Below are 22,800 nucleotides of genomic sequence, written 5' to 3'. Positions count from 1 at the left end.
GTTGTGAGCATCAAATCTTCCAAACTTGATATTTTTAAATGAAAATCCATAGACATCAAGATGTTAAAACATAAGCTCCTATTTCTAATTGTTTGTCTTGAGTCAGTTAGGCCTTTCAAAAACTGTTGTATGGTATACTCCACTGGAATCCTAAAATTGACTTTACATGGTACTTAGGAGCAAATAGCAAATGCATGTCAAATTAATTTAGTAGAAGTTTACATTTACATTCATGTCCTCCTCTTGATCCCACAGTAATGGTAAATGTCCACAACGAATAACCATCAGAACAATTTACTTCCAACATCAAGCATTTATGAATAGCTTGATCAATTAAAGGCAGAAATGGCTACTTGAAATATCTGCATTTTGTTAGAAAGAAGCAGTCAATACATCACAAATTCATTTAATTCTGAATTAACAAACCACAAGAGACAACTTGTACATTGAAATTTGAAATTCAAGACAGCGTTAATTTTGGTTATATCTTACAAAATGTATATACAGCTTTTCTTTACAAAATATTTATCAAAACTATGAAGAGCTATTGCACAGCCAGTGAAAAGACAAAGGGGGCACAGGGATACTATTTAAATGAGTTTCTTGGTTCATCTGTGAATTGATTTCATTTTGGCCTTAAACACAGGAAATGTAGTAAAGAAATCAAGCTACCGGTAAATGTACACAGAGCCTAAATTTCTCATGATTGTAGGGTGCCCCGTAATTTGCTCTACTGATAATTGATCTGGGCTTTATTTGTAAAATATGTAAGGTTAGGGTTAAAATAGCAATTGGGGTTTACATTCGATTTACGATTAGGGTTAGACACATTGTTTGGTCCAGGGTTAAGGTTATTAATTTGGTTTGGGTTGTATACTGACCGCAGACTGATCGTCACTAAACCATGTGACTTTGAACACGATATCTGGAACAAGGTGATAGGTTATTGTTTTCCAAGTGGTTCTTTATATATAACATGGTTGCAAGTTTAATTCTTGGACTAGATCTTAATCAGCTACAGATGCACATTTGTAAAACAGTAATTTCAAATATACCATTTTGGTTCCAAATTGATTACAACAATAATCGCATATATACATACAGGTGGAAAATATTCCATGTACCATTTAACAAGCACACTATAACATCAATGCCACATATTACGATTTATCTTGAACTGAGATTATACAATCAAGGCTATGTTTAATAATATTCATATCATTCAACAGATCACTCCTAGATCTTAATCAAATGACTGGTCAAATGTGGCAACAAACAGACTGTCCCACACTTTTTAATGAAAAATTGTGCAATAGATCCAGTACTATCCAACAGCTTTTAAGTATGTGATGCACAGTTTTTGATTAAGGCACAGATGTATGCATTGTACAGCCTCACAATGAGATATGATATCATTTCAACAGTACCTAAAAACAACACAAGACATTTATTCATTCACACTGCTTTCCTATATCTTTCATCACATGTTTTTATGAAAGGAAATCAATCATCTTCAAATTACAATACCTGCATTTATATATACATTTAATCCTTTTAATACTGATTCTTTTAATTCATTATACCTTTAAAATAAAATGTTGTTTCCTGTACAAACAAATCCATTTACAGATGTAGTCCAAAATAAGATTTGTTACTATTTAATTCTACACTGTTTATTAAACATTAATCACTGTACATCTGTAAAATGGAGAATCATAAGAAATTAAGAATCATACAAGAGCTGAGAAGTATTAGGAAACAGTTCAAAAAGATTTGAAAGAGTACAAATAGGGCAAATATCAGGTAGTTCACATCATAGCCTTTCTCTTTCTCATCTACTGATCATGTTTTCCATTAAAAAAAGTTTTCACATACATATCTATGAATGGTGATTGGTAAAAACAAAAATCATATCTTTTCATTATCATCACACAAATAAGTTTACAATCTTCATGAATTTCGATTAAGTACTAGACAGCGATGGAATTATCATTTTTAAAAGGATGCCATTCAAAAAATTGAATCTAATACTGTATTCATTTCATTGTGCATTTGTGCGGTTAAATTGACAATAAAAAATTAGATGACTAAAGGCACAAAGTGATAGATTGAACACGTATTACCAGGTGCAGAGAAATTATAATAATAAATATAATTAGACAGCATGAAACCCAATCAAGAATAGCACCTTTAAATCAGAGTTGTTAGTAAGTATTAACTAACGAAGAGGACATAGACACTACAAAGACTATACACAGTTCAGTTCATAAATAGTACAATAAAGCAATAAAATACAATAAAATCATGAACAATTAACCATACAGGTAATGACGGTGGATTGTCAAAAAGCAGAAAACTTGAAATTAACAAAATTTTCTCTAATCATACAATGTGTATGTCATTAAAGTGACTCGGTTAATATGAGAACTTGATTACATTTTCTTTTGACACAACAATGTTAACAGTGACCTGAAAATATTGTTTAACTTTCTATAACTACACATGAAAAACATCTTTACAAAATATGCAACAAAATGTACAAGCAGCCTTAAATAAAATATACAACAATGGAACATAAGATATTCCATTTCAACAAAATTTGTACTTAGAAAATGAGCTGATTCCACATATACACAACATAGGACATGGCTAAAACAAACCATTGTATTTCCAGATGATTTAAGAAGGAAAAACGTGACGAAAGGTGCAGTGAAATGCTATAGCAACAAATGTTTGTAACTTTGTATACATGTAATGACCCTGTCAGCTACAGCGTTCTAATTGTACTCTGGTACCATTAGGAATCATAAAACGGGTCATAGAAGGTAGGCAATCTAATTGGTAAACTGACACCATGTGACCGTGCATTGTTCTTTCCTATAGTGCATGAGCTCTTTGCTAAGAGGAACAAAGGTAAGAAGGCCTTTCATGTAAGTCCAATTTGAATGACTACTGAGAGTTGTCATAATTTGGGTCTGTTCAGAGAAATAACAACTTTTAGCAATGATTCTGAAATTAAAGCTTTGTCTGCTGGTACCAAGAAGGTGCTACACATTATCCTTACATTCAGCCAGTACCCAGCTGGCTCATAAAAAGATGATTTGTTCCTCATACTCACTACTACCGGTGCTCACTGAACAAAAGAATTAAATCTTTAAGTGTACTAATCACCAAAAAATATTTTGGTCTGTGGGTTAGTAGTTCATGTCATAACACTATGTCCAATATAAGGCCTTTAAATATTACCTCTGTGAAGAGATTTTGAAGTTTAAATACATTCTGAATTAACATAAAAGTGCCTCGTTGTGAGTATATTGTATGATGCACCCATACATGCTTGCATAAGATGGGGCCGCTCGGACCCAGGTCGGACTTGGAATTCAAATGCACAAGTTTATGTTATTCTTTTTTTTTTTTAAACTCCTAATAGCCTATAGAATGCAGGGTGAATTTAGGAGTAAATTTTATCGACACAAAATATTCTTATATGTGAATGGTACGCTAAAAGATTCAAATATGCATACTTTCTTAATCAACCCAAATCTTTACTTTGGTATTTTCTGCTTCCCTGAATTATAAGTACAATGACTATAGAATGTGACCCTGTGATTACTAGCACTGCTACTATCTCTCACTCGCTTCAATACAATCAATTCTGACCAAAATATATACCGGTATGTTCGAATTAAAATTAAAAAAAAGATATTCTTGGGCTGTGTAATACAAATTCATTTTGTTTCCTTGGATATACCAACATCAAAAATTAATGTTAGACTATCATCTGTTTGCATGAAAGATGCAAAAATTAAGATGCAAAGTACTTCAAAATATACTGTGGAATGCATGGATGAGAACAGTAAATATTTATTTTAAAACCACTAGTCTAATTAAAGAAGGCAAAAAGATTTTTTTTTAAACAGTTCAGCTTAATAACAGACTTATAAATATAAATTTTGATCAGGAGCAATTCCCTGTGCATAGACTGTATTCATGGATATAAGCATCTATACTCCACAAGTGATAGTTCATACCAATAAATCATATAACTCATATTCACTCCAATATTTGTGCACTTTACTGATTGTCAGTTTCTAATTATGAATTAATTAAATGTAATCATATATTTTTGCTCAGTTACAACAATACATTGACAATAAGTATCCAAGACTCTGATAGTATGTATTCAAGAATTTGACATTAGGGACTTTTAGATTCGCACGAGGACAATGGGGATTGCTATGATCGACGTCCTTTTAATGCACTGCCTTGAATGGACGTCACACGTATCAGTCTACGCAAATCTAAAAGTCCCTATTAAGTATTTAAGTACTTACATTGTAACAAAACCTTGTATTTCATTGCAATTTGTTGCTTCTAAAATCATTCATAAAATATTTTCTTGTAGAATTTAGTCACAATACACTATAAGTAGCATTAAAATGTGTAGACAAAGTGGGGTTACTCTGTTATACCTACATTGTGCAAACAGTCATAGTTTTCCCCAATGGCAAGAATAATTTAGAGGGTAGAAGAATCAGATGATCACACCCTTTTGGATTGGAATTCAATTTTTTCCTGATTGTTTGCAAACTTCTGGAGGTTAGAATATTGAATATTTTTTAGACAATATATCAAAGGTATGTTATCATGAATTCACATGATATATTCCTCATAATTCTGTCTTCTTTTTCCTCTTTTTGAGTTGTTTGGAAATATCCTCATTTTTTTCTCTATTCATCTCTTTCGGTGATTTTTTTTTCTTCTGTCTTGCCATCTCTTTCCTCATCTGCCTCTTCCTCTCCGCCACGTCATCATCGTCCTCCAGCTCATCCTCCTCCTCGCCTTTCGTCAATCCTTTGGCTTTCTTGGCCGCCTTCTCCCTCGCTAGCTTCTCCTGCTTCTTTTTCTTCTTTCTCTCTTTCTTCAACTTCGCCTCCCTTTCTTCCTCCTCTCTCTCCTCCTCAGCCTCCCTGTTGTAATCTACTTTCTCATTCCCTGTCCATTCCTCGTCTAGACATTCTGCAGTTGAAAACAAAAGAAGGCCATGGAAAGAAAATATGGAGATTGAATTATTAATGAGAAAAGCTTTAAATAAAGGTCTACTGAAAAATGAACAAAATAGCAAATATCACATAATACAAACTGGAACTATTTATAGGGAATAAAGTAACAATCTCTGATTGGCTATCAGAAATAATGCAACACTAGCATTGGCTGCTATTCTTTTTACAATGAGCTAATGGTAGAATAACACCTGTTTTTTGAAAAAAGGGATACTCTTTGCCAAAAGAGAAAGTATAATGATAAAATGTCAACTTAAAATCCACAACTCCAGAAAACTATTAAAATGATAATAAAGAAATATTGCAAATGTAGCTTATGTTTTGTCAAGCACACTGATGTCACATCAGGGACCCCTTTCACAAAGCCTTTTTTCAATGAAAAATGACAAAAATCTGTGACGAATCTGCTGATAACCAATCAGAAGCAAGGATTTCACTAGCTTATAACAAAAACTGTCATTTTTGCACTGATGACAAGTTTTGTCAAATGGGGCCCTAGGCTTGAACCCAAGACCTTCATGTGTCCAGTCACATGTTTAAACAGTTGTATGACACTTGCTCCTGTGATGAAGGCTCTGCATGCCATCAATTCCCTACACTAACCAAATTTCTAACTTCAACCCTGGACCCATACTATACCTAATCATAATCCTAAAGCTAACCTAAAACCCAACTGCAACCCTAACCCTAACCTTATGCCTTTGGCAAAATAAAGCCTGGAGCGATTGTCATCGTAGGAACACAAATTTTTAAACCACTTGACTATGACACCTCTTTTTATCAGGACATATTTCCTCTCACCTGACTCTTCTTTAGGTAATACCCTCTCCCGACAAAGATACTCCAACAAAGGTTTCTCTTGGTCGGTCTTGAAGAACCAGTTCTCTATCGCCTCCTCGTGTTGTTCCACCATAGTATCACACTGCAAAAAATAAGGTGTCATCATAGCAACAATTTGAAAAAATTGTACACTACTGCCTAAATGTTTTGGCACTTCGGTTGGAAGGAAGGAGTCCATTGCCGAATCAGGAACTTCCTGCAGTTCGTTTTTTGGTTTCAGTGTCCATTGCAACATTTTGGGTTGCCATCGGCGCAACATGTACACCGATCATTGGGAAGTGGGCGCGGCCATCCCGATGCCAACAAATTTGGGCAGAAGTGTCCTATTGATACATAAGGTTGTCTGGAATTTGTGTCAGTATAGTGCCTTGTAATGTTTCATAATTGTTTAAATGTAAAGCCAGAAAGTGTGGCAGGTAGAGAACTTTTCAGTTCACAAGTGGCCCAGACATAGGTCAATCCTGCAAAAGGACTTTATTTTATTAAACACTGAATCCAATATCACAAGGAGAAATCCTCTTAACGTACTTGAGGCAATTTGAGTATGACTATGAGTTTGAATTTTAAGTTCTAAAGTGTCAGTTCCTAATGAGAATCTTGAGTAAAAGGGTTGAAAATGCAAACTCACACTCAAAATGTCTCTAATCACTGAATTTTTCTTTGCATATTCCCAGACATCAGGCACTGTGGACCATTTCTGATATTTGTTACTGTCATAGATTAGAGCTCCTTGTACAAAGAGGTGCCAAATAATAACATATTTTTCTGCACTCCTGACAAGAAGCAGATTTAGCAATCATGATAAAGACATCATTATGAGATCAATTAAATAGAAGGGTTCATCTATAAAGACTATTTTACTTACATATTGCTTCATCTTAGTCACTGCAGCAGACGGCTCATCCCACATCTCTAACGGTATGCCTAGTTCAACTTTGACCCCTTTATCGACAAGGCCATGAAGCGTTCCCATGGTTTCACTCATGCCCTTGGAGAATCTGATGAAAGAATGAAAGAAATGTGCAATTTTTCAGAGTTAATACAGACTTTAAAAAAAGTACACCACTGACTGGTATAAATTCATGAATATCTGATATATGATGCTACCAGTATAAACATACTTGAGGTAGCAGATATTCCGTCCATAATGTGCATTCACCTGATCTGAACTCCTGTATTTGTATATCCATTTATTTAAAGGGATCTGGTAACTTTGTCTCAGATTCTGAAACAAAATTCTGGATTTAGCTCATGCTGCAATGATAATTATAAACCTTTAGGTCAGTCAGAAACCCCATGACTTTTAAAAGCCGATCGCCCGTCTGATTATCAAGATATTTATAATTGGAATTACAAATTTTGAAAACCGTTTGCCAAACAGTTTTCATAACACTACAGTCTATTGGGGGAAAGCGAGTTTGGTAAAATCGATCACTCAAAGATTTTTTATGTTTTTGAGGCACTTCTTGATCATTTTGAAGCGCAATTTTTTTAGAGCTTCAATATTACACCATATCACAGACACTGATAACACATTGTTAAACGATCCTTTTAAAGCTAGCCATGCCTTTGATTTCTTACATTCTCTTGCTCTATCTGGGCCCCATCTTATAAAGAGTTACGATTGATCCAAATCAATCGCAAGTCCTCTAATCAATTTCAAGTTTGCAGTACCATATATCTCTTATGTACATTATTACGATTCACATCAATCACTAATAAGTTGCAATGAATATAAAATCTTTATAAGACGGGACCCTGCTCTCCCCTCCCCCCCCCCCCCCCTTTAAAAAGGGGGAACTACAAGTTGACAAAATCAGAGCTCCTTCTGGGAAATACTTGCTGACAGATGGTCAATAGAATCAACCAATAATTAATCCATTGAATACTGAATTTTCTAATTTTCATAGGCTTAACACAGGGAACACCCAGTTCTGGTAGACAATGGGTTTAAATGACTGACCTTCTTGAATTGTGTCTCTCAGCATGGATGTTATATTGTAGGATCTTGGGGCAAACCTCATCTAAAGTCTCCAGTAATCTCAGCTCTCTGAAATACAAAATAATGATGTCTGTTAAAGTGTACCAATATTACTTTGAAAAATATTCACAAATCGCTTATGAGAGTGTATTTAAACTTAATTGCAAAATCTCTTACGGAAGTATTTAAAGCTCATACTTTGAGTAGCATTACAACACGGTTCTACTAACATTCAGAACAAAATAATTTTTGGTGATAGGTATCTTTTGAAAGCAGCAGAACTACCGGTAGTTATATCAGGTATACAGCATAATGACAGTACAAATGTTGAATGAAGCACTTAATTATATGCAAGCCTTTTTTTATGATTGAGAGAAAGCAATTTATCAATAAAGACTTTCAGGAAGCTTAAAGGTACTACGTCCAATTTGCAGGCCAAAAAAATGAAAAAGTTAAATTCCAACTGCATTTGAAAGATAATACTAATTTAGAACTTCCCTGAAAAAGGTGGGGCTTGAAAATGTCTTCAAGTGGGAAAATAACGACTATTAGTTGTCAAAACGACTTTAGGGCTATAGAGCCCAAAAGTAATAGTCTTGATTTTCAGACAATTGTACCGAAAGGTCATACGTTTTATGCTGCGCAAAGATTCAATCAGTTTAATCTTGGCCGCCACAAGAAGTGGGTTATTGATGTAGACAAATGCTCATGTACCCTTTACAACTATTTTCATGTATGTTATTAGCAAAGAAGAAAAAAAGCCAGTCAGTCACTCAATAGTGTCTGACAGTGAAGTCTAGCAAGTAAACGGGTTTCCTTGCATAATTTGAATATGAGGACACTGTTAACGTTTAAATTTCACAGATAGGACATACATGACATATTCATAATTCCTGCAAAGTTCTACAGAATTTGAGGTTGGCTGCAAAAGGGACATAGTACCTTTAACAAGTCATTAATAGCATTGAAAGTGATAGTTACCATATCAAATTTAAAACAGCGTAGTGATTTGTGGAGCTCTCGTAATAAAATATCACTTACTTCTCTATCATTTTTTAAGGTACTCTAACTATACAGCACTATATATCAACACTTGAAGAGGGGTAGTATATGTGTTGTATCTCATTTAATAACTACCAGTATGCAAAACCTTGAGCTAAATTTATTTAAATTCACAACTTCATCATTGATCAGTCTCTAAATGACGGGAGGCTGGTAAAACTGCAGAAGGCTTAAATATGTATACTGGTACATGTATGTACTAGAATCTTTTCAAGTGAAATTTTCCTGAATTTTACCATTATCACAATATCTTTTGTGTTTTAGAACTTTTGTTTATTCCTGTATTTATTATATTTTATTTTACTACGGGTCTCGTGTCTCAATCCCCAAAAGACTATTGTTTTTCTATATTTTTGACACAAAAGAATAATCCTGGGTTCACTATATCAATAAAATTATGTATCCAATATCTTATCTTAAAAGTAACTTTAAGACAGATGCATTTCTAATACCGTACATCAAGTCTTCCAGGCTAATTTTCATCAAGTTCCGATATGTAATTGATAAAGAAAAAAACAACAACTTAGAATGACTTGACATACAACCATCATTTATGAGATGGATACTGAAACAAGGAAATACATACATCTAATTACTTGGTTTGCTCGAGGCAAATCTTTAATATCCTTCTCCTACTCTAAGGCCTGCCTAGCTAAGCTCAGAATATATGGAAAGCTTCTACATAATGGCTTTGTGAAATTTTAATGCATACATAATGAGGCAGGTTTCCTTGCATCTATAGGTCTTCACAGAGTGCGCGCCTTTCCTGAGTGCACATGTTTACTCTACTGTATAACCAAATTGTGTAGCAAAAGGTGGTGATATTCATCTACATACTATGTTGTTGACTTGTTGTTGTTGTTTGTTTGTTTGTTTGTTTGTTTTTTTTTTTTTGGGGGGGGGGGGGAGGGTTGTCCTAGTTTGAGGAAGAGTTCTATGAAATATACTTCTAAGCCTGTGATATTATAAAAAGGTAGAGTCATGTACTTAATATTACATGCAATTTAATTAATTTATTAATACCAGTTGGGTTTATCAAATTACACCCATCACTACCCAAATTTTGTTGTCAAATGTTAGAAATATATTATTAACATTTTTCAAAACATTTTATCAAAATTGTAGACTTTATTTTATTTTATTTATCAGTGGTTAAAATTCATGTGATAGACATAATGAGCAAAAACCAATTATATGATATTTTATCTAATGCTTTTCTTTAGAACAAAAATGTGTAAACTAAAAAAAAATATACTATGTATGAACATGTCCTCATACGCATGTATTATCTGCTTAGTCTTAGTCTTTGCGATTCAAGACTCAAGATGTTATTAATTAATTTATTATGCTTACACTTACTAATTAATGGCTATCATTAATAACATGTATCATCATTATTTCAAGCAAAGAGTAGTCTTTATTCATCAGTGCTCAGCATATAAATCATACAAGGAAATGATCTTTTTAGTGAACTTTCCCTTTCCTTCCACTTTCCACAAGTAGCTACAAACTCTCATTTTTGTATTCAAATTTCCTTTGTCCATAGAATAAGGAAATGAATTATGGACATCTCCAATTCTCCATAATGCCTACTTTTTTACATTAAAAACTTGTATTGCTTTTCCATTTCAGCAAGGAAATAACTTAGAGAAATACTTTCAGAGGCGTTTTATATAAGAGAAATACTTTCAGAGGCGTTTTATAAATTAATAACAACAAAAGTCTTTATCTATCTACACCTTTTGCCACATGAGCTCAAACGCTCCTGAAACAAAATGTTTAGAAACCAAATCAGTAAACCAAATATATACAATATATATGCAAATAAATCATACAGAGAGTAAAACAGAAATTTCATCACAGTCAGGTCACATGGATTTGAAGTTAGTAAGTGCGATTACCTTAAAATTTAAGTGCAGTGACTTTTCTGAAAGAGCAAAATGATTTGTGTTAAATTTGTCTCCACCTTCCTAATCGTTTTCTTGGGTTGTAACCCTTTTGTTGGAAGCTTAGAAGCTATACATGGAGATGTATACCACAAGCAAGGACATCTGTCTATTGTCAGCAGGCCACTAATGAGGGCACACTGTTCTCTAGAATGGATTACAGTGACAGACAGTGAATAGCGTTCCGTCTTTTTTGGATTCGAATCTCAGTGGGAAAGAAGGATAAGCTGGTTTAATTGTTACTTAATACTTAGAACAGTCTATTATTTTTTCAATTCTTAGTCGAGCTCTTTGTGGTGGAATAATTCTGTGAGTATAATTATGAGCTCCCATATTGACCCCCCCCCCCACCCCCAAACAAAAAGCCCAGACCTAAGTAATGTACTTTATCCATCAGATGGCTGAAACAAACTACAATGTTAAAATGATATTGCTCAACAGCAGTAAAGCAGTTTGAAATGCTTGCAGAAGTAGAGTATGCCTACATCAGATAGGTTTGACTTTAAACATTAAATCATTCCATTTTGTACATGCAGGGCGTACTTGTACAAAAAACAGAAACAATTTGTGGAAATGATGTGAGAACTGACATAGGATGAGCATGCTTATGAAGACCATTACAAAGGAGGAAAGTTGATTAGAATGAGTGAGACAAAAATTTATGATGTCTTTAGCAACGGCTATACTCAACAATACTACAGTTTTTCCATGATAATGAAAAACACCAACTCACGATAGTCTGTATTTGATGTGTCTCTTAGGTTGATCTATCCGATACCCAAGATGGAGGACGTCAGAGGTTTTCCCTGTATCAGCCATCGTATCCTGTAGCTCAGTGGCTACAAACTTACAAACTGTAATGAATGATAATGATAATGATGTAGGCCTAAGTACTATAATTTACATAAATATTCAAAATAATAATACTTTTTAATAGTATAATTGCTCTAGAATCTACTCTAGTACAGTCAAACCTGTCTCAGAGCTACCAAGTGACACGCATTAGGCGTGACATCACGCATTTGGAGGGTCTGGAAATGCTCTCATGCACGGCGCTAGATTTAGAAAAAAGGCTATACCTTATACCTATACATACCTTGTGTTATACCCTCGCACGCGCGCTTGTGCGCCGAAAAATTAAAATGTCACGCATTGCCGATCTTTGAACTTGGCGTCTCTGCTGTCTATAGCGACCACCCAACAGGTGGTCTTTGTAGACAAGTTTCTTTAGTACATGATTCAATGAGAAACCATTTTCAAGGGAAACAACAAATGTGGCCTTTGTAGACAGGTGGTCTGTGTAGACAGGTGGTCACCAAAGCAGGTTTGACTGTAGGCCTAGTAGAGACTAGAGGTAATAATAACAATAACAACAACATCAACAATAATTAGTCTATAATATTAATTACCCGCCAATACCCAGTACCGGTATACTTCGACTCTTCGAGTATAACAAGACTCAAGAGGGTTTACAAATACAAATATTACTAAACTCTGTAATAATAATAATACACTTCATTTATAAAGCCCCATTTCAAGGGATACAGAATAAATCAACAAACAAGAAAGAAGTTCAGTATTAGTAGAAAAGATGTGCTTTCAAAGAATTCTTCAATAGGGTCTATTGTGACTTGTGTGAGACTGAATGAGATCGAGTTTAAATTCTTCATTTTTTTCATGAGGTGAAACCTGCACAAATCTGTAGTGATAAAATATGAACATTAAGGCGTTCATACATAAACCTGTACATATTTACACAATATAAATATTTTCAAAGCTCCTCAATATAAAAGGAGTCCTTAAAAGATCATCGGCCTCGTCATGCTCTTCAACAGAATAGTGTTAAATTTTCTTACCTTCGCATTTTGACGGTTCCCTGTGCGGGTCTGTCACCTTTGCTTCGAGGTGGACGGCATGTAAAATCAAACAGATGCAGTAAAATATGCACATGGACACAGCCATATAAAATGAAGCCATTTCTCATAGCAATCCAACGTTTTTCTGGATTGAATTTGTCCAAGATCTCCCGGCCGTAATTTCAACTGAACTCTCACAGCATTCAATAAGCTCCCTGGACCCTAGCATGCAGTATACTGCGAGTTTTACGTGCTTTTCTGCTATTGGCGAATCTCGGTTTTCATGACTGCATTCACGCTGTGCTTTTCATACACATTAGAGTGCTAATGAGAATTTCCCACGGTATAAGTGGGCGGGGCTTCTTTTTCGTTTATCATTTCATTCGATCTCGAGTACAGGGAGATGTGAAGTTCTCCCTGGTACATGGGTAGTACCATGCACGATTTAGGTTAAGAACAATCGATAAATTCTAAATTGAATTTCCCCTTTCAAAATTGATAATCGTTCGTCGGCAACCTATCTTCAGATGATTGATTGATTTTTCAATCATGAGTGAATTTGCACAATCATTTTCTAATCAAAACGATCATATTTATATATTAGATTCATATCTTTTTCTGATTTCTCTTTGATATTTGTCCAAAAAAAAAAAAATCAATTTCTGATAAAACGATCTCTATAATATGTCCTGCAATCTCTCTATCATAAAGTTTATCTAAATGAATATGTTGATTAATTGTTATAATACATTCACCTACTCAATCTGTTTATGTTCCTCACTCATTAATTATAATGAAACCCTTCTTTCTCCCCCTGCCCCCTCTCGATCGATCTATCCCTCACTTCCCCCCTCTCTCCCTCTCTCTCTCTCTCTCTCTCTCTCTCTCTCTCTCTCTCTCTCTCTCTCTCTCTCTCTCATCCTCATCTATAGGGCCATTGGTATGGAGAGGGAAGGAGGCGATGGGTGATGACACTCCTGACTCATATTTTCATGGTGTTGAAATGTAAACATTTAATTTAAAATTCAGAATTTGTAAAAAGCTGGCAGCAAATGAATAAAGTTGTGGATATATATTTTTTTTCCTGTTCAAATTGTTCACAATTCCTGTCAGTAAATTTGATAACCACAAAGTAAAGTTATCAATTTCTTTTCTTTTCTCATGTAAGAACATATTCAAGAAAAAATTGAGTAAAACTTTTTGTCCGACACACCATGGCCACCCCTATCAAAAAATAGTCTAGTCACATCCCTGCTCAATTTTCCTGTTCCTAACTTATTTTTCTCTAAATCAACATGTGTATCCAAGAATATTTTAATTGCCTAAAATTCTCCCAACAATACATCCTGCACTCATTCCCCATATTTTCTAATAAACAAAATGCAAACCTAAGCTCAAAAGAAAGTTTGGTATAATCTTCATATAAAATTTAATACAAATTAAGGTAACTTGATTATTATAATAAATAATACTTTATTCAGTATCTCATCAACACCCACAAGAACATTAGGAAGATAGCATGCCAGGTTGCTTGGGAAATAGAAAGAGAAAAAACTAATTACTGTACTAGCTGGACATGTATGGTAACATCCACAAACATAAAATATCATATCTGAACAAAATATAAGGGATACAAAAATAATAATTTGAACAAAACATGACCATCAATTACATGTACATGATTGCAAAATTGGATTTGATATCAAAATTGAAAATAGCTTAAGAGTGTAAGAATATAGGTAAATATATTAATATTTGCCCAAGCCCATCAATAATATAGATACAAAGGTAAAATGAATTTAATGTTAACATTGACCATGACAATTTACCATTTTTATACACATTCGTCATTCAATCATTAAATAACAAACATATATGTATAAAAAGTCTGTATCTAGGTATTATGATTACAGTATAATTAACGTTTATTGGGCTTTCCCAAACAATGAGAAGATAATTGAAATATATAATAATACAGTATAGAAAACAAAATCATGAAATGATTTTTGAATTGAAGATTATGGGTTTATATAAGATTAGCTAGTTAAAATGTAATGTTTAAACCAAATGTAAACATAATTAATAAGCATCATCATAATTATAAGCAGCATTTAATTCAAATTGTATCAGTTTCATAAGAACTTTCATCATCTGGTACATAAAACATAAAAATAAAATTCATATGGAAGCACGATTCTTTCATAATCTGTATCACATTCATTCACCAACATATCAACTGAGAGGAAAAAGCATAAAATATACCTTGGATGTTTATTACCTCATCAAATGCTTCAGATACCACACAATTTATAAGCCTCCTTAAATTCTTTACATACTTCATTTTTCTATTTTTGAACAATATTTGTATACGTTTCTGTCCATTTGAAATGATATGATACTGAACCAAACCTATAAAGCATGTTCAAACCCAAATAATTTATTGCAAAATTGATGTACATGATGAATGATTCTCAGTAGATTAAATCTTGCTTGTAAATCATACATCTATACTTAACATATTTTTTGATAATTTATATCGCAGGTCAATGGCAGGGTCCACAGTTAGACATAGACCTTGCATATGACTTGTATTATTGTAACAACTTACAGGATGTAGAGACACATTTCTCAGAAGAAAAACAAATTCTAAGTCGTCATTATAACATATGCCATATGATAATACTGTTTGATTATTCGAAAAATAATTCAGATACAACACCTCCAGAAGTATACATCTATTTTGTTCATTGGCAACACTTTCACTATAATACCCCCTAGGCTCCCCCCAAAAGGAAAGCTGTAATTAATTTTTTGCTTTTTTTTGGGGGGGGGGAGGGGGCAAACAATGCTTCTATTTTTACAGGATTAGTAAAGAACAATATGATTTATTTGCAGGGTGAATAAAACAAAATTTTGCTAGGCAGAAGAAAGAAATCCTAATTTCTACTGAGAGAAATACACCACACTAATTAGACATTTGATCATTTTCCTATTTAGATTGTAAATACATAGATGTAGTACCAATTTAGATTATGAATACATCAATGTAGTAACAACACTTCTATTCTTACAGGATTAATGAAGAACAATAATTTTATTTTGCAGGGTGTCTACAAGGTTCTGCTAGGCAGAAGAAAGAAATCTTAATTTCTGACACACAGAGATACACCGCACTAATTAGACATTTGAATGATTTGATCATTTTTCCAATTTAGATCATGAATACACCTGTGTAGTACCATGAGTCATTGAGAACAATTAAAATGTGTTAACTGTTTTTAGTTTACAGCTTCATTTCTTAGGCTTGAAGTTGTCTTTCTCTTTGCGTAACCTACCCATCACTTCAATGGGTTCAGTGCTACCTACATGATCCTGAATAGACTTGGCTCTGTAGATGAGAAAAGAAAGGATGGAGTGAAAGAGGGAAGGAATAAAGGGCAAAGAGAGAGAAAAAATGAGAAGGCAAGAGCAGGGAGGGGGAGAGAAGGAAAAAGCAGGAGAGAGAGAGAGGGAGGGAGGGAGGGAGGGAGAGAGAGAGAGAGAGGGAGGGAGGGAGGGAGGGAGAGAGAGAGAGAGAGAGAGAGAGAGAGAGAGAGAGAGAATTAATATATCATATTGGTATCAGCACATTGGGATTGAGTTTAAATAAATAAAAGTTAAATACCACTTAGACCAGGTCCTAGGAACAATGCATTTTAAAGAAAATACAAGAATTACAACTGTGTAATCTCTTATTCTTCTAAGAAAGTTCATTAAAAAAAATATTTATATTAAAGTGAGCATTAGTAATATAATCTCTATCACAAGAGGTAAAAAAAAATCTACAGTATAAAAATGTAAGAGATACATCTGATCTCACAAGATAAAGAAAGCCTGAATTTTACCATGAAAGTTCATCTGTATTGGTGAAACATGTGTTTGAAATTTAAATTTTGATCTTAATACAACATTTTCACCACTTGAAATTTGTAGCTGCTTAGTTACAGCCTTCAACAGCGAGGTAACATTTTTGTAAAGGTTTAACTTTCAAACATAAAATAGCCTGGGTTATGTAGCTTTCCTTGTAACATTCCTATGTTTGAATCGAGTTTTAAGTTAGTCATTTAAAGATTTGTAGGATGGCACAACATTCTTGTCTCTATAACTTATCCAACTATATATACTGTTAAACAAAAAAGAAAATGTAACTTTACAAACATATTCAAAATATAATCAAAGGAAATGTTAAAATGTGAAAAAACATATAATTAATTTTGTGATATAAGTATTATCTATGTGTTTTTCTTTGTAATCATTAAGATTATGTGTTTTTTAATCAGTCAATTAATAAATGATGGAAAAGAAAAGAAAAAACAAACTTACCCAACTCTCATGAAAGGATTGTATGCTTTCTCTTCAGCTAGCGTAGAGGGTATGGTCGGGAGTTTCTTGGCTCTTTGATCCTGTAATCAAAGATGTAAAATAGTGAAAAAGCAATGGTTTATTTTATTATTTAAATTGACACCAAAATCTAAATATACTTGTTTTTCTCATTAGCTCTCGGTCTTTAGGTATTTCTACATCTGAAATAAATTTTGTTTAAAGATTGCTAAAATCACAAAATTCTGAACTATTTTGATGAATTGAAATCAACAATCTATTATCCTCTATTCTATAAGTGAACCTACTCAGATAAAAAAAAATTTTCTTCACAGAATCAAATTAGCTGAAAATCTGTCAACAACTTATAATTGCTAAAGTCAATGTCATAACATATTCACAAAAGTAAACTTTCTTCTCTGGCCCAATAGCTAAGGAAAAGTCATTTTTATTCAGCTGTTCCAAAAAAAATTCGCTAACATAAATTTTGAATATAACAGCATCACATAGACTGGAGAAACCTTAGAAAGCTTTTTACATTTATTGAGACCAACTCTACATCTAGAAAATATGCTTTATACTGGATTACAAAATGGCTGACAGCTCAAAAAAAAAAAAAAAAAAAAAAGCACCTCATGATGCTTACTGCTTAGAAATAGATATATAGGAAACAGTCAATACATATTCATTCACCTTAGCCCACTCTAACTTCTTTTGAATAGACACATTATCTGGTTCCACACTGAGGGCAAAGCTCAAACTAGACACTGAATATTCATGCCCACAGAAGACATTGGTGTTATCAGGCAGTTTGCTGAGCTTCTCAATGAGGGCAGCATACATCTGGTCAGGCGTGCCTTCAAAGAATCTCCCGCAGCCAGATAGGAATAGTGTGTCACCTGTTTACAGAGTGTGAACACAAAATTTATTAAGAAAATGAAGTCTATAGAAATTTCTAGCCTACAGAAGTAAACTTTTTTACAGAGAATTCTTGTCATTTGCTACCTGTAGATGTACATATATATCTTTTAAGGAATATCTCTAGAGAAAAAAGTAAATCAAGGAGCAAAAAAAAAAACTTAAAAAAATTACAGAGCCCTTGGTTGTAGTAATGGGTATATAAATAATTCATAAGAGAAAATTCAAGCCTAAACTTATATAGCTTAATAGTTCTTTAGGGAAATTCTAAATGCATGTGACCTGAAGATGGGTATACATCTTAAACTAAGTAAAGAAATATATGAGCAAATAAAATACAAATTAAACAGCCCTTGGTGTGGTATTTGGTAAGTAAATACCTAAGTCAAATATCCCAAAACTGAACAACTAATCAAAGAGTATGGTGCCTACACGTAAATGTGTCTCGCATAGTCAGCCAATGTGCTGCACATTCAAAGTGTTTTGACAGGGTGATTCTAGAAAAGAACAAATATTTGGGAATTTGAACTCGCATTGTGAAGTGTTTTGCAAGTAAACTTCAACAAAAGAATGAATACTTTAGGGTATAAAGTTCACCTGTAAATACAACTGGGGCTTCGGAAGGATCTCCTTGGACAAAATAGCAGATGTGACCGGTTGTATGACATGGCGTGAACAGACATCTCACTTGGAGATTACCAACCTAGTTAATAAAAGAATAACAATATGCATATTTTATGTTAAATGTGAATGTAGAGTTCCCCTTGAAAATATATAATTTGGCATTAAAAAGCGTCTGTATCCAATGGAGCAATCTCTTTAATAAACATGACTGTTAAAATGAAAGCTAGAAATAGTTTAATCCTGTAAGTTAAAACACTGTGAACAGGCATGCATTGGTTATAATGCAATTGAGAACAACAAATTCAGCTGCAGAAAAAAAGTAACATCATCAAAAAGTTGGAAAAAATAAAGTTCTGTATGGTTCTTTCAAATTGATTTTTAAAATTTTGATGTTAAAAATGTAAATGAAAACTGGGGAACATATCAACGTATGATGACACAAACAGATACTGATTGTAAATCTCTGATCATTGGCTGGTTTTAGTCAATTCAATTCAAAGTCTAATCACACATATCCTCATATATAGATATGATTATTGTGAAACCAGAAAATTTGGCAAATTTGCAAATGGTCCAAATATGCAAAAAGTAACTCAACATAATTACAGAGACGTAATACTGATTTAACTGAACAAATCCTAAAAGAGTTTCTGTTTGCATTTTCTATAGTACTGCTAACCTTGAACTCATCCCCATGACCGACTTTCTTGTTGAGCGCACCGATGCGATCGTCTCCCCCACAGACGGTCAGCCCACTGGTCAACTTGACCAGCTTCTCATTCCCACCAGCATGATCCCTTCAAACAAATCACAATGAGATTTCTTTGTGACCGTTGTGCCAAGAGATACCATTAGACTTCTTTACATACATGTAGATCTGGCCAAGTAGAGTAGATACAAGACTATTCAAAGAAAATTGGCACAGATAGTTGGAAAACATGCCATACATTTATTGTGACTTTAAGGAATGCATGCCAACTTGTAATATGCATTTTTTGGGAACAAAGAAAGATTCTATAGGTTATATATATACATTTTTTGACAACATTACTCTGAATTGAACATAGAGAGAAGGTGGTCTGCATAATTATGCTTCTCATATATTTCTTGACAGGAAGGTAATCCAATTATGTTCATACTATAAAGGTAACCATTAAGTGTTTAGATTGGTTCTTCTATTAATATTGCATGATGGCATGAAGAAAGGTGTAGGATACAAATTTGTGGCAATATCATTTTTAAAGTACAATTACATACGTTGTAGTTCAGTCAAAGACACAAGGATGAAGAAGGGTAAAAAGAAGACAGGAATGAAAGAACTGAATGGTATTAGGTGTAGCTCAAGATGGACTCATATGGTTAGAAGAAAAGACATAGTGAAATACAGTTTATGACAGGGCGAAACAGTCTTGTGATTTTGGGGGAAGAGAAGTGGAGAAAAAGAAATTTGGTACAAATCTCACCAGTGATGATGTGTGGTCAAAACTGTTGTCAAATTGACACCCTCTTCTTGGACAGCTTTCAAAACCTGAAAGAAAACAAAAAATCAGTAAAAGAAGTGCCATTCAACTAAAGTCATTGCCACTTAAAGAAAGTAATAACAAAATAAATAACACACAGGTATCAATATTCATTAACAAAATGGTCTTCAGAATATGAACCCGTCTATTGGATTTTTTCAACAACAGTGTGGAACAACAGTAATTCCTGTATATCCAGGCCTCAGGAAATGGATTTCTGTGTTTAGCCAGCTAAGTTATACGTTATTATTCATGTTCAGAGCTAGAAGGGAGTTGTTAACTTTGTGTGAAAGAATACGGGGGAATATTCTTCTGGCTCCAAACAGATCATTTCACTTTCCCTGATTTCCTCGATCAATATTTCATAGTTGAATATTTATACAGAAGAAAACCTGCCTGTAGTAACCGCTCATCTTGTTTCCATTTTTATTACTTCCAGGTGTGATTATAATATCTCAAGTCATGATGAAATGAATGTTAACTGATTGCATAAAAGAATTGGGTGGCTCCTGTATTAAAGCAGGACTGCATTACTTGTAGCTACTTGCGCCCTCTATATAGCAAACAATGCCTAAGCGGTGCCAGTTGGTCCCCCATGGTCCCCTTTTTCTTATGTTAATTGAGAGCTGATTTGATGAGATAACCACCTGTCAGCGACTACGCAGGGAGGTCCAATCCCTCCTGGCCAAATTAGTGCAGATAGGCTTTAAGTAAAAGGGAGAATGCAGTAGTCAGAGGGTTAACCTTCTCTGGGTCGACAGGGTCTACAATGGCGGCTTCCTTGGTGGCTTCATCAGTCAGGAGGTACATGTAGTTATCCTCCAGGGCTGAGAGAAGTGTGATCTTCATGTCTGGTAGGCTCGTCACTGTAGAAGCAGAGTGGCACAGTCTGAGTTGGGGCCGGAGCACGGTCTGGATGTGGTGCAATCTCGCTAGAGAAGGCCGGCTGCCTAAAATCAGAAGATGAATGCAAGAAGAATTAGGTGTGAGGACTCCATACTCTGGGACCCACTTGAAGCACTCCAGCAAAGCAAAGAGAGTCAGTGCTAATGCGTATTGGCCTCTAGTGCTGCACTACGTGCTAATAGGCAGCAATTGCACACATGAATAGTCAATACACAAATAACACACAAATGCACACAATGATGCCGATGTGGCTGCAAGCAAGTACGACAGTAGCCCCACAATTTATTCTTTCTAACTAGTGTTGTAACATCACAGATATTCCGTTTAACCGCTAGTCAAAACCGGACAGTTTTCGGTTAAACGATTAAAAAAAAAATAATAATAATAATAACTAGGGGTCTAATAATAATTATTAAAAAAAAAATTAAAAATTAATGGCATCAGTGAAGTATTGTGCATGTATTTCAAGGCTGGGAACTTAGTTTTACGAGTCAACTTCTCAACCTACAATCTTGCAATTGATTGTTTGTTATCATGTAGATTGTTGCTCTGCAATCCAACATTCAACAGTCAGGGCTGACTTATGATGACTAAAATGTTGGCAAAACTTGATTTATTACCTTATATTTAGAACATCAGTTAGTTCAAAAAAAATTGTATTTTAATGCTATTTAGGTGTCATCAATTGTCACTAAAGTACCGATTTGGAGCACCAATTTTTTTAAATCAACACCTTCTTCTTCTTTTTAGTTGATCCCTCCACTGTTTTGGAGATTCCTGGAGTCCAAATAAAGTAAATGTTTAAATAAGACCGGTTAGGAGCTTTGGAGAGTCTTAGAACGAGAAGCATCAATTTTGTGATGGAAAAAGAGCGATAGTAGAAGTAGGTTATTACACCCCCCCCCCCTCTTTTTTTGTTTTTTTTTGTTCATGCGACCCACCCCCAGGCCACTACGCAAATTAAAACACATGGGACTACATTCAAATTTTTGGACGTTTCAGCTTTGATTGATCACTGTACTAGGTTCTATTTCATGAAATGACATAAAATTAAATACATACCTCCAAAATTTGGGCTCTGCTGATCGCTTGGCTGTGTAAATGTGGATCCTGTACGAATAAATCTGCTTACAACTGTCAAGTTGGAGTTGAGCCTTCGCACAGTCAACATGATAATAATAGGGCGCTACATTTGGCGACCATTAAGGATTCAGTCGAAGTTAGCGCGGAAATCAGTAGAATTCAAGCTAAGGTGTCTTCAAAAGAAAAAACAAAAATGAATGTGTAACTGGGTGAAAAAAGGAGAAAAATTAGATAAAACTAAGCTATAAAACGTGGCGTATTAAAGCAGAGCAAATACTTTATAAACTGAAACATTTAAAGCATTGAAAACGTCTGATTATAGTTTCAAGTTGAGATAATGACTCACTCATCTACTCAATGACTCACTTGACTACCTTTAATCTGATAATCAGCTTTAAAGAATTTTACCCCTGTGTGAAAAGGGGGAAAGACGTTTATCAGATTAAAGGTAGTAATTACTCCCATAAACTTGAATGATTCCAATTTTTTTTTTGTCCGGAGTCTTCAAGTTAGCTCGTGCTCAATTTAACGATTATGAGTTTATCTGCCCTGGCAAAAAAAAAGATGGTATAGCGACAGTTTTACCTTAATCTTAAATCTGCAACAGGGGGTATTCACATTGATTTTTTTTTTGGGGGGAGG

General features: G+C 34.2%; 2 protein-coding genes across 3 annotated transcripts; both read right to left on the bottom strand.

Annotated features, from left to right (window-relative positions):
* Nucleotides 1-3,872: 3,872 nt before the first annotated feature.
* LOC578545 (protein canopy homolog 4) lies at nucleotides 3,873-13,016 on the bottom strand. Of its 2 annotated transcripts, XM_778707.5 has the most exons (6): nucleotides 12,749-13,016; nucleotides 11,626-11,746; nucleotides 7,867-7,953; nucleotides 6,769-6,901; nucleotides 5,865-5,985; nucleotides 3,873-5,019 (listed from the first exon to the last, which is right to left on the bottom strand). In XM_778707.5, exons 1-6 carry the CDS (start codon nucleotides 12,867-12,869, stop codon nucleotides 4,670-4,672), a joined length of 933 nt encoding a protein of 310 aa, XP_783800.3. In that variant the 5' UTR covers nucleotides 12,870-13,016; the 3' UTR covers nucleotides 3,873-4,669. The 2 variants fall into 2 exon arrangements, with proteins under 2 accessions (XP_783800.3, XP_030839965.1); XM_030984105.1 differs by lacking the exon at nucleotides 11,626-11,746 and having other exon boundaries at nucleotides 12,749-12,992.
* Nucleotides 13,017-15,640: 2,624 nt separating this feature from the next.
* LOC578596 (hydroxyacylglutathione hydrolase, mitochondrial) lies at nucleotides 15,641-22,304 on the bottom strand. Its single transcript, XM_778755.5, has 8 exons — nucleotides 22,138-22,304; nucleotides 20,914-21,119; nucleotides 20,113-20,177; nucleotides 19,329-19,446; nucleotides 18,623-18,728; nucleotides 17,801-18,006; nucleotides 17,111-17,190; nucleotides 15,641-16,136 (listed from the first exon to the last, which is right to left on the bottom strand). Exons 1-8 carry the CDS (start codon nucleotides 22,244-22,246, stop codon nucleotides 16,040-16,042), a joined length of 987 nt encoding a protein of 328 aa, XP_783848.3. The 5' UTR covers nucleotides 22,247-22,304; the 3' UTR covers nucleotides 15,641-16,039.
* Between the last annotated feature and the right edge of the window lie 496 nt (nucleotides 22,305-22,800).

Source organism: Strongylocentrotus purpuratus, unplaced genomic scaffold (assembly GCF_000002235.5).
Source record: "Strongylocentrotus purpuratus isolate Spur 01 unplaced genomic scaffold, Spur_5.0 spur5_scaffold_14, whole genome shotgun sequence".
NCBI lineage: Eukaryota > Metazoa > Echinodermata > Echinoidea > Camarodonta > Strongylocentrotidae > Strongylocentrotus > Strongylocentrotus purpuratus.
Note: the sequence above shows the minus strand (reverse complement) of the source record. Positions and strands in the feature narration are given on the sequence as shown.